Source organism: Gopherus evgoodei, chromosome 1 (genome assembly GCF_007399415.2).
Source record: "Gopherus evgoodei ecotype Sinaloan lineage chromosome 1, rGopEvg1_v1.p, whole genome shotgun sequence".
Classification (NCBI taxonomy): domain Eukaryota; kingdom Metazoa; phylum Chordata; order Testudines; family Testudinidae; genus Gopherus; species Gopherus evgoodei.
Genome location: NC_044322.1, coordinates 29,851,985 through 29,865,540, shown reverse-complemented (window position 1 = coordinate 29,865,540; position 13,556 = coordinate 29,851,985). Strand labels below are relative to the sequence as shown.

At 36.4% G+C, this 13,556-nt stretch overlaps 1 protein-coding gene across 1 annotated transcript in view; it reads right to left on the bottom strand.

Moving 5' to 3' along the window:
- Window positions 1–742: 742 nt before the first annotated feature.
- DYNC2H1 (dynein cytoplasmic 2 heavy chain 1) overlaps window positions 743–13,556 on the bottom strand; it is a 362,438-nt gene continuing 349,624 nt past the window's right edge. Inside the window, 4 exon segments of the mRNA XM_030560509.1 lie at window positions 743–1,338; window positions 6,346–6,462; window positions 10,048–10,129; window positions 10,485–10,594. Of these exon segments, the coding sequence (XP_030416369.1) occupies window positions 1,180–1,338; window positions 6,346–6,462; window positions 10,048–10,129; window positions 10,485–10,594 (468 nt within the window). The 3' untranslated portion in view covers window positions 743–1,179.

The following is a 13,556-nucleotide window of genomic DNA, read 5'->3' as shown; positions in this document are numbered from 1 at the left end:
ATTTACATCAACGTAAAAGAGATCAGTCAGTCCTTGCACTTTTCTTTGGGAACTATTTTTAGTAATGTAATAAATTCATTCTTTACTTGTTTTCTAAAATTATCTTCATAAAGCCATTGTACAACCATATTAGATACTAAGATGAGCATCATGATGGGATTTTGTTTTCTTTGATGGTTTTGGCTAAGCTCATTTGGTACTGTTTCTGACAGCATACCCAAAGTATGGCACTATCCCAGTGTGACACACCATCTTGTGTCATATTGCTTGGAGTGAATCAGTGTGCTCAAACACACAGTATCCTGAATTGGACTCACTTGATGCCCATAAACACAATTATGTCTCTCTTATGTCAGTCCAGTGCATGGTGAAGGTCTCTACAATCTGACCCGGCATTTTACTGACATCGCTGGTAGTCCCTCTTTTAGGCATATTAATGGATAAGGAAAATGCAGGGTTTTAAAAAATTCTAATTTTGAAACCATTAGCATTCACATTAATTTGTTCTTTTATATCTACATTGTTTGAATTCCATCTGGTTTCATAATTCTGTGTTAAGCCATTTCTGTGTGATAACTGCAACGGACAGAGGTCCCAACTCAAAGCACACAAGGACTGCATGAATCTCCTGTAATTTACAGATCACACTCGAGTTAAATGTGAATAGTTAAAATCATTACAGTAAATTAAAAAAATATAAAAAATGTTCTATTTGTGCACAGAAAAGATGGCTTAATCATAATAAGACTCATCAGCTACTTTTATTACATAATAATTGTAAATATAACATATCAGACAGAATACAGATATAAGATACAAGAAGAAGCAGAACAAAGAAAACATGTTTGATTTTCACTTCTGTTCAATCTCTGTGGGACTGCAATAGTCAAAATATAAGATTGCAACAAATTAGAACAGAAAATAAATTACATTACAATCTTGAGAAACTGCCACTTGTGCGTCTGGCATTATAGTACTGCGGATAATTTTTACATCACCTCAAAAGATGCAATGTATTCCAATCCCAGCTCATCTTTTTTAAAGTTGTAAACATTCTGGGGATTTATACACCTCTGTTTTAAAACTAATATTTAACATATAATAAAACCAAAGCCATCTGACAACAAACAGCTCAGATGTTTCAAAAACCTGACTGCACAGAGTTAGTGTACTTTCATCTTACTGATTTTTTAAAAATAATGCAGCTCCACATTGGATCCACAGGTCTTGGTTTCCTCCACAGGGCACATCAATATTCGTCACAACACCGTCCCTCTCAGCACTAGTATAGACTGGCAGGGATATGCACTCCTCTGGAGAATACGGACCATATGCATTCTGTCAACAAACCACCCATTAGTTATAATTTATAAATACAGTAGGTATATTAACATGACACAAGAACAGTCTCGGATGACATGGTATCCAAAGAAGAGTCAGAAGTTGTAATGTGATAAGTGCAACCTTTGTAGGTGTCAGAAGAATAATCTGTTGGCTAGGGCTAGGACTGGGAAGAGGGACGAGAAAGCAAAGATTTCAGAAAAAGTATTTTTCTCTAGACTTCTGACACAACTCAGTATCTGAATTCTCTTTACTGTGTCTGTCAGGTTTTGAAGGGTAAACTGATAACATCTGACATCATGTAACACCTGCACCAGAAACCTAAAGCAGGTTGAATTAGCTCCCATGAGCACACTTCCAACACTTTCCACTTCAAAGATTTTTAAAGTCTGCTGCCAACCCAAGTTACTCTTATTTAAGCCATTATTGTCCAAAGAAACATTTACATATTTTAACTGGAATCATTACAAATAAATATTCTTGGGTTTTGACCTGCAGTGAGTAGAAAGAAACCAAGACAAAGCAGTCCTGTTTTAAAATTCCAGAATAGTCATTTCTAAATTCTGACATATAAGTTAGTCTGTGCAGGATTGATGTGCAGGGTTTTTAAGTAACTGAGTTCTTACTCATCCTTGTACTCACTGAAGTAAATGTCTACAGCAGCTGCAGCAGGAGCATGATTGAGCCTCTGAAGTAGTACAAGAGCTGCTGCAAAAGGGAAATGGTTATGAAGGACAATGGGGTGTCCTGGAGGATATGACTTGTCACACATCCTGAGATGCACAAACTGATGAGCAGCAGCCATTGTTTATGTATAAAAAAAATACTTTTAGACCTGCCCTTGGGCAGACAGACAGAACACTACTCCACACAGATTCCCCTTCCCCATTGTTGCAGACTACTTTGAGGATTTTTTAGTGTTTATTAGGGCATTGTTTAAACAATGAATACTGTAACTAGGAGGGCTCTCCAGGCCACAGGGAGCTGCTCTAACTTATACCAGGGACTGACATGGTCCCCAGCCAGCAGCAGGACAGAGGGATCACAAAGTTTGTAAGCTCGGCCAGACCAAAGGACCTGGCCCACAGCGTAAAACCTGCCTACTGTCTCTTCCATGCTCTCTTAATAACTGACAGACAAGAGCTTAGATGGAGAGGGAATCAATCACAAGTATAAAACAAAAAAAAAACCTTACATGCAGTTTTAGCAATCCAAAACATGTAAAAATATTTAAAATGATTGAATATTAGTTAAAACAAGCAGGGTGGATGCTTTCACTAGTCATATATAGGGAAATGCATTAACTCTTTACAGCAATATTCACTATAGTGGCAGGTGGTGGTGTTGGCACCTCTGGAAAAGAGACCATTTCCATTAAGTGCTTAAATAGGGATTTAGCAAGTTAACTTTAGGCACCCAGGTTTAAACAGTTTGGCTGAATTTATTTATAATCAGATATTCAGATACGAATATATTTACTTCATTACTGTGTAATATTATTAGCCATGCTGTTATATGAAGATTACAATTATCTGCTAAATTGTGTTATGGAGGAATAAGTGAGCCAGGGGTTGATGGAGCCATGGCTCTGCCTTCTCTTGCCCCACAATGACCAGTAGATCTGGATGTAGCCTGAAAAGTGAAATATTCCATCCCCACTTCTAGAGCAAGAGGGAGCTAGGGAGAATTGTGGCTGAAGCACTGTTCCCTCTGAGGGCTCCTCCTGGGGCACTGCAACTATAAAGGACTGAGTTTAAAGGCTCATTCTAGCCCTTACTCTTCTGCAGTATTTAACCCAGCCTTTAAAACATGATACAATACTTTGATAAAATTCTGGGCAATAAGTGTAGTCAGAAAACCAGACTCCTCACAACACTCAAGATCTCATTTTATATCCTCGGAGACGTGTCAAAGATTTTTGTGAAACAAACAACAAGCCCATTTGACTTCTGTCAGTAAGGAACTGGAACAAAATCTAAGGGTTCTTTTAGTGCAAATCAAACAAGCATGAGTGAGTAAACGTTCATTATTAGAAACCATATCATATCTCAAAACAGGAAAGAGGCTAAAATGCAAATAATGACTGTTCTCAGCACTGTGTCTTAGACCTGAATGTCTAGCCATATTTGAAGATTTTTATTGCTGTTGTAAGTCAGCTTCCCTCATCTTTTCAACACTGACGTGAAATCTTAGCTCCAGTGAAGTCAGTATGAGTTTTGCCATTACCTTCAATGAGGCCAGGAATGCATCCCACAGCTTTAAGTTCTATTAACTTTATGGGACAAACATATCACTCTTACTTTCCTCTTCTGGAGATAATATTGTTTGCCTCGTGCCCTGTTTTGTTGTCATTACATGTCTGATTAACAGAGTGTAATGCATGCAGAACATCTATCTGTGTTCATGGCACCTGCAATAGCTAGAAGAGGATGGTCCCCTTTAAAAATAATGTTAATGCTATGTTTTGGCTCTACCAGTAACTGTACAAGGTTGATATGAATTTACCTTTCCACTTCCTGAGGCTAAATAGGTCACCTCTGTTATGTTCCCAAACACTGGCAATTCTAATTTTGAAAGCCTACTCTCAAAATAAGTTCTTCTGAACAAAGCAACGACCAAGTAGTCTGCCGATACTTTCCATTCATAGAGAAGAGCTTCTTAATTTTGCGATGTCTACCAGTATATCTTGTTTCTCAGGCTTAAATTTCATACTAATGATGGAAGAAAGGAGATATGCCTAATTAGAATAACAAAATATAGTATGCTAACACATACACAGTGGCACACAAACTGAATGCTGGTATGCACTGGGAAGATATCACGTTGATGGGTGTGTTGTAAGACTTCAAACAAACTGTAACAGATTGAACTGACACATGAGAACTGTATTTTTTGCATAGGTCTTCAAACCATATTTGTCTTATCTTTTCTGATAACTGCATCTGTTTCTCCATCAACTTAAATACTGCAATCTTAATAAGGCCCACTTGTGTGTATGCATTACGCCACGGATATTTCATTACATGATCACATGCTATTTTTTCCACAGGGCCCCCAGTCAGTCTGTCACAGGATGGGTAGTACACAGGGAATGAATCAGGATTATGTAGTTAATAAGGATGTTGTCTGTAGTATCCCAAACTCATTTGTTACAGAAGGTGGAAGGTGTGTAGTGAATGAGGCAGTGGAGTGCGGAAAGAAAAGGAATCATCTCATGATTAAAACAGATGAATTATACCCCGAACAACTAGATTCCATTCCTGCTTCTGCCACAAAATTCCTATATGATGCTGAGCAACTCATTTAAACCATTTTTTTTAAACTAGTGGTCACTAATTGTGTGTTCCTTGTTTTCTGGGTGCCCAATTTCAGATACTTCAACACAGGCTTAACTTTAACACATGGTTGAGCGCTTTGGTGAATAGGAAAGTATTACGCACAATACTGCTTAAGGTTAAGCATATTGGGTATGTGCTTTGCTGAATCGGAGCCTCAGTGTAAAATAACTTATATTTTCCCCCGACCCAGTAACTCCTAAGTCTAGAATAACCACATTTAGTGAAAACAGCACATTTTGGAAAGTTTAGGAATCTGTTCATTTCCATTAACAAAATAAGGATTTGTGAGCTACTAAAGCTTTTTTTACTTGGTGAACTAAAAACTGCTTAAATAGCTTTGTCTACATTTTTTCTTCACATTTTCAGTCATCGTAGCTTCATTGATGATAGCAATGGTGAGAGATCCAGTGTAGATCAGCTGCTAGTGTTCTACCCACTGTATTCTCAAACTAAATCTTGACGTGGCGATTAGTCTATATTAATGCTTTCACCCTGGGCATCACTAGTGTGGCAGCACTGGCGGTAGCAAAGAATTGGGACATTTTAAGAAAAAAGTCTAGTATAGGTGCAGTTAATATGTCTGAGTTACAGAGCTCCTAATGTCTGTTTACAGATATTCAATTAGAGGCACTCTTACTTCTTGGTCAGGAAAAGGTACAGTAATAACAATGAAATATCTAACGTGATTCTCAACACATTTTATTATTTAGTACTGGCTAAATTTATTATCCCCAAAAGCTAACTTTATCTGAAGATTTCACCAGGTTGACACATACCAAAACCTACCATTTGCCACTGCCATTTGTTGTACAGGGCCTTGTTTGCAGGATGGGAGAAAAAGTGACACAAAGCAATGGAAAATAATGTATTGCTAATGATTCTACTGTAATACAGAAGTGGAAAAAACATTCCTCCCTCCAAATATAATTCTTGCTTTTCTGTATTTATATTTCTATATATCTTCCATAGTTCTGTTAAACTTCTTAGTTTGCTTTTTAGCTACAGCTTTCAAACTTGTGATTTTGTAATGCTACCCCATGCTTTGAGAAATTGCTATGTAAGACACCTTTCTTTGCAGCTTCTGATTCCAGTATTTAACAAAGATTATTACTGTAATTGGAAAGTTGTAGCGGTTACAATTCTTACTGTTTGGATTACTTATTTTGCTTTCATCTAATGCACTTCAATAATCACTGGAATTAATTTTTCATTAGGTATAAGAAGGGTTAAGGGTTTTATTTTTTTCCCTGCAGCTATTAAGATGTTCTTTACTTTAACTCATTTTTTACATTATATGGTGTTAACACTCTAATGGAAAAATTCTTTTATTAAGAACTTCCAAATACTTTTATAAGTTTTATTAAGTAGAGTTTTGAAAATGTATGATCCTATATTTAAAGCAGAGAAAATAAAAATAATAAAAGCTTTGATTTGAATACATTTCCTCTTCACAGCATCTTTCTCTTCATTTGATTCTTACTATTTAAAAAATATTGGCCAAAATGTAAATAAATCTGCCATGTTATACATGACTGTTTGTTCTATTAAAACTGGGAGTTGATCATTTTTTAAAAGAAGAAACAAACAGATCAGGAACATCAGACTGGAAAGCTATTACATGAAGAAAGGAAACTATAAAAGTTTAGGTCCATTAATAATTCAGTACCTGTGGAATCCAGCCCATGTAACAAGGGAGAACTGATGACACACTGGGAGAGTCATGCTGATTTTCTGAAAGTCGATGTCCATCAAAACTGCAACCTTCTAGTTGCAGGCCACTTATCTGTTATGCAAACACACAAATATTCAGATATATATTAGAGCTTAAAATGTCAGTAATGATTATACTGTGCCTTAACAAAGGCATGGACAGTCCTCTGTATTGTGAACAAGTTCTAAATAATAGAAAACTAATTATTATAACGTTGCATGGGAGAAAGAGAAATATGATTTTAAAAGATCTAGACTATTCTTCAGAGTGAACTTCCTCTGGTTTGGTTTAACATTCTTTTAAAATGCTAGAGAACAATACCTGTAAATGTCATCAATTATGAAACTGCAGGTGCCCTGGCATTAGATTAATATACATATAGTGGCAACAGCCAAGTAAACATTTATTAACAATGTCATGAAACAAAATTACAAAAAATAAAACTACACAACAAAAAATACAACAATAACTGAAAAGGGAAGGCTTCTTGTTTGGAAGTTTGACCTAAGCTTTCAACGAATAGAATAAGCTCCTGTATGTTTTCTACATAAGGAAATAAGATAATTTTCTACTTATACTCCATTCAGAAATAATATGGAGGAGGGAGAAGGGGGATGAAAAAAATAAATGGTAAGCAATATGAAATAAGATTTTAGGTTAAAGTGCTATTGGGTAAAACAAATTCTAACATAACTCTCGGTAGCACTTATTTCATTCAAATATTAAAGAGCTCTCTATCTATATCCAAATCAGATCCTGTGGAATCTGTGGCAGACCCCAAGCACTATCCCTGTGCAGCATCTGTTACCATTCTTTCCCAAAGTTATTTTGACCCAACAGATGCATTCCATCACTTCTTATTTCTTTATACTTGATCGCACCATTAATATGCAATGCTACTTTACCACCTTTGCCTTTATTTCCTGAACATCATATATCCTTCAATACCTGTCCACCAGTCATGACTACAATTGCACCATATTTCCATTATCGCTATGATAACTCTTTTTTTCCCTTGCACCAGCATACTAGTTCCTCCATTTTGTTACTCAGGCATCAGTGTACAGTGCCAAAATCTTAGTTGTTTCTGCTTAGCATCATCCAATTTCCTTGCCAGATTAGGTATATTCATTTTCTTGCTAGTATTGCCTCCTGACTGTTACTGTTATTGGTCTTTGTACTATCTTTGCTCTTGTTGTCCATTCTCCTATTCTTTGTTGTTCCTTTCTCCATTGCTGTATCCTCTTTCACCTGATTTTCCTCCAGCTGAATATTAAAATCAGTGGTGGAAAATATACGAACATCTCCCAACCATCTGCCTCACATTCCTAATTTAAAGCTCTTTTGATAAGCGTGCCAGCTTCCCACGCAGAAATCTATTACTCTCCCTACTCAGGTGCAATCTATCCCAGAAGAAGTGTCCTCTGTCTGTGAATGCCTACTAGTAGTCTAGCATCCCAAATCTCCCCTGTAGAACCACTGCCTGAGCCATCTGTTTATCATCATAGTATTGTTTTGCCTTCATTCTCCCACTCCAGGGACATGTAGAATCCCACTGAAGTTCACCTGAGCTTCCATTTCTTTAAGCATCATCCTCAGCCTGGTGTAGTCTCCCTCAATACATCCCAGAGAAAATCTAGCAGCATCATTTTTTCCCATCCGAAGGAATATCAGTGAAATCTTTCCTGCTCACATCAGGATCCTGTTCAGCCTGAGGTCCACATGCCATATCTTAGCTCCTGGTAGACAACACATCTTTCTGTTCTCTTGATCAGCTGTGGTGACAGGCCTATTTGTTCTTATTAAGGAGCCTCAATTACACAAATCAGTCTCCTTCTGGTGTTGGTGTGATTCTCAGTTCTTTCCATTTCCATAGTTTTATCCATCTAATCTTACCTACCTATGATCTTATCTCCCTATCATCCATCCATGCATCCATTCATGTACTTACATAGAATTTCAAAATAAAAACAAAAGCATTTTGAAATAAAAGTAACAATATCCTTCTTTCTGTTTTCTCAATTGTAGAAAAATGAACTTGGTTAGATTATAGGGTCTTTGCGCCTGTGTGAGTGTGTGTATAAAGAATTTATGAAGGAGAAAGCTAAGTAAAAGAAAGAATTTTGAAAGTAAGGTCTGTGATTCTTCTTATCTCTAAAGACAGAGAGAATGCCATAATCTTGAACTAACTCTTATGAGAGTTCTGTCTCCCACACTCATAAGCCTCTCCCTGTTGGTTAGAAGTTTCACTGTTCTAAAGGAATGTAGCTTGGGAGCAGCAATCTTTCAGATAGTTCGGGTCAATTCCATGGGAAATACTGTGTTTCAGGACAGACAACTAGAACCTGAATTACAGAAATTAAAAGGCACAACAGTAGTCTTTCCAAGGCAAGGTTGAGCACACTGGTGGAATGATTTCATGTGGCCTGTATTGCTGCTGCCTTCCTTTACATGTTTTATGTGTTAACACATGATTTTGCTGTCCAAGGCTGTCAGTTCAGCTTCTTTCTATGAACACTAAATTCACAAGCACCTTCTTTAGAGAGAAGTTTCTAATTGTTATTTTAACATACAAGACAAAATTTTCAAAGGAGTCTCTGAAAACTTTGCACATGAAAATGCCTGTTTTTGAGTTTGTGGAATTTCTATACATGAAAACAGATGTCCACATTTGGTGGCATAATTAAGGAGACTCAATGTCAATTTAGCCCAAAGTTTATAGAACTAGTCCAACTTGTCACTTGAATATTAGATTTGCATGACCTCCTCTCAGCTACTATTATTCTGCAAACAGTGATGAAGAAGAAGATTCTGACTCTCACTTATTACAGCTATAGTCTGGTATAAGGTATTTAGTCTTTAATTATGCAATACAGTATGTATTTTGGATCCTATACATCATCATATTTTATATATAGTGTTTAATACACAATATATGACATCCCTTTAAAAAAGAATGTCAGATACTGATTGTGCACAGAATACGCTGGTAATGCACAGTGATTAGAGTTTGGATTTTAAAGAGGATTTAGAGTTAGCTGCCCACTAAAAATCAATGAGATTGAGTCACATCATAGATACTGAAAAGTCAATGGGGTTTGGAGACCTAACTCCTTTAAAAATCTTTAAAAAGAAAATGTTCATCATGATGCTAAAGTTAGTTATTTTTATGTCCCTTTACATGTCTTGTTAAATGCAACAAGGTCTTTAAGTATTGTCTGGACAATTGTTAGAGATTATCAGACAGGATTATAATTTAAATTCTTGTTTGAATGTCCATGAAGAGAACAGAGGAATAACAGCTCTAAGATGATAATTATAACTAAAAAAGAAAAAAAAAGACACCCCAAAACTAAAAACAAAAAACAAAAAATTGTCCCCATCCTCTCCTTTACCTCTGAAGAATATTAATAATAATATTCTATTGTACTAACATTTTTGTACCTGTAAATTACTGAAGATCCTTTGTATCTCAGGTACAGTACTTCACCTGGCAGTGATCTTTGTTGGAAAGATTCAGTGAAACACCTGGCTTTTGATTGCCACAATAAGACATTCCAGCAACACTTTTGTAATACCCATATTGTGATTCTAACCACTATTCTTCTGTTATGTATAATCCAGAAATTCAGATAGAAATCTGAGTGCTCACAGTACCTTAACTTGGAGCTTTGCTTCTTGTATTTGACCTTTCCAGGATGCTACAAATTTAAGGTTGTCCACCGAACAGCTCATTACCCTAAAAGATAAACAAATATACCCTAAATGCCACACACGTAATAGGAAATTCAAATATAAAAACAGGAATAAGTTGTTCACACTATTTATTGCATCACATAATACAGATTTAAAAGAAAAACACATGTAGAATTTTACAACAAAGTAAAGGATTTTTTTAGCATTGAATTAACAAAGTAGCTATTTTACCCCAGTGTAAATAATAAGAAAATAAGATGATTAAGGACACTATTTTGAAGCATAAGATGTTAAGTGTGCTTCTCGACAATGAAAGCACAGTAATAAAAAGTGAATATAAAGAGGAAAGGGGAATAATGGAACTGAGAAATGTATAAATAGGCTGCTTCGTCACCTACCTTGCAGTTTCCTGTCGTAAGGCATTAAGAAATGTATCTGGATGGAAGAGCTCTGAGAGGTCAAGGGTGTCTGAGAGCAGTGTCTTTTTTTCTGCTTTATCCACCCAGCTCTAAAAAACAAAAATGTATTGTTCATTAATTGGGAGAACAATTAAACCAGTAACTTATTGCTTTATCTTCTAGTACTTTGATTTGATGCAAATTTGACAGCTATCTTTAATGTCAAATGTGTTTGTATAAATGATTAATGATAAATGTGTTAGTATAAATGAATTATAATCTTAAAGAGGAACATTCATTCCTACCATTAGGTACTGGCAACCAGAAAATAAACAAAACTAAGTAGCATTTACCATTTTGAAGACAGTAGTTTATTTTGTATGTCTCTGAAGTGACTCACCAATATGAATAAACTTAAAAAACACTCCAACCTTTGTACAATGCAGTCCACTTGTAGAACTAAGCTCCTTGCATACCAACACTGGTTTTTAGGGTGTTCTCTAGCATTCCGATTTCACTTTTGGTAACCATAATTTCTAATTAAAATTATTTCCAAATGGGGATGTGTTCCACAAAACTGTCATCCCCATTACTGTTATTAGTTTGTTTAGTTTGGATAGATTACTACATTTCTTTCAATTTATGACCACTGATTTTCTTTTGTGAAAAGCACCTTTTAAATTCAGAAAGTTTGATTTTCATGCTGCAGTGTGAAAGAAGTATTTTAAAGTACTTTCCAGTAATTTCCCTTCAAAATACCTCCTTGGTCCTTCAATCCATCCTCTATCCAGAATGCATGGTTCCCCTTTACTCTGAGTCTCTTAATTTCATAACTAGTCTACTCTCGAATATCTCTAGTTATTAAAAATGGTAGTTTCCTCAATGATACATTTAGCAATTTCTTCGAGAATTCTTGAACTACTGAATGATACAACTGCACAATTATTTTGGTCATAAATCCTTGCCAGGCCCCTTTGTTTCTATGATACTTTTTGTTGCAGCGTTTGAGGCTCATAAAGGTGTTTCTGAGGTGGTGTTTCGCTGAGACATGACTGGTCATGATTTCTGACCATGGACCTAGTCTCCTTTATCTTGATCAGTAAATGATTGATCTGAGAACAAAATTTAATGAGGTAAAGTATTGCCACAGTTACACACATAGCTTCATCCCCACTGACGAAATAAGTTTGCATGTGTATGACTCAGGGTAACATATGGCTCATGATTTCCTTGAGAATTGCAGATTCAGCATTTACAACTGCAGGTTAAGCTCTAAACTTCTTAGATGTGTCTTCTCTATGTAATTGGTGAGGGCAACTGCAGATACTTTGATAACTGGACTAGGGACAGGAAATGAAAATTAAACCTCATAGTCTCCGTCATTATAGCATTTAATTAAAATTAATGGTAGTTACCGCACCTCTAAAACTCAGGAGGTTTATGTAGGTAAGTAAACATAGAGTTATGTTACTGTGGGCATCCATGTTTGAAAATTTTGGTTTTACATTTATTGTGTTCTTAGACCATTCAACCAGAGGCACTCTTTTATGATCTGTTAGCTGAAGAAATGAGCCATCTCTTTCTGAGATACATTCTCTGAACTTTCCACCATTATATCAATAACATGCCATTAAGATGAAAGACACAATCTGTGTCTTACTTTTCAATCTTTATAACTGCTTTTTTCATTATTAATTATAGTGAACTGCTGAGCTGTGTCTCCTACACTTTCCATTATTTTACCCTAATTGCACTCTTTGTTGTTAAAAGACACAAATACAAAAGGTGTCTCCAATCTTAAAAAAACATAGGTTATGAACTACTCTTTTAGATATTTTTCCACAGCAGACATCTCTTGAACATTTTACTCCCACTTTAATCACTTACTGAAAAGATGTGAGACACATGCCAAAATCTAGCAAACTAAAAGACATTTTCAGTGAAAATAGCTCACTATATATGAACCAGGTGGAATTATCTTTCCTTCATGACTGAATATATCCTTGATCAGAAAATAATGGGACTACTCATATTCATAAAGTTAAGCAAGTGCCTAAGTGTTTGCAGGACTGCAGCCTGAGCATCAGGCACCTATCCGCGGTCTGCAGTTATTCTAGTATTGCTTGTCTCTGACAAAGGAACAGTGATTTATTTATATAAATATTACATTTCAGTTTAGGGTTTTTTGGTTTTAAGCTTTTGTTTTGTTCAGTATAAAAATGCTTAATTATCTGGCACTTGTTCACATTGTGCACTCCCAGACCTTTTCCCTCTGCAATTTTAATGCTAAAACATACCTTAACAACAGGGCCGGCGCTTCCATCTAAGATCTAGGGGGGCGGCAATTCGGTGGCCGGGGTCCTTCCGGGATCCGGGTCTTCGGCGGCAATTCTGCGGCGGGTCCTTCACTCGCTCCGGGACCCACCGCTGAAGTGCCTTGAAGACCGGGAGCGCGGAAGGACTCCCCTGCCGCCGAATTGCCGCCGACTGGGAGTGCGGAAGAACCCCGGCCTAGGGCACCAAAAACCCTGGCGCCCCTCCTGCTTAACAACAATTTGAAATTGAGGAATCCGATATCCTCAAAATGTGGATATGAACTGTAAAATAAATACTTACTGAACTGTGATCTTTCAGATTTAAACTTTACTCAACTTGGTCACAATGCTGTGGAATGTAAAGAAGTCTTGGCCCAAAATTTCCAAAAATAGGATCCGAACGTTAAGCTCCTGAATGAAAGGCCCAATTCTTGAAAATAATGAGAACCCAGCAGTTTCCACTAATGTCAGTGGGTTTTGCTGGGTGCTCAGCACTTTTGAAAAAATCATGATAGTTGTTTAAGTGTCTGAATTAGGATTTAAGAGCCTTAATTTTTAAGATCCCATTTTTTAAACTCTGGGCCTTAGATTGTAAACCCTTCAGGACAGAGACGATATCTTCTTATTTGTTTATACAACAGGGCCTCATTTCTGACTATGGCTTCTCCATTTTACAGTTATATAAATATTAAACAAGAGCATAGACTTCTAAATGTAGTTTAGTGGCACAATTCTATAAATAGTTACACGTAACATA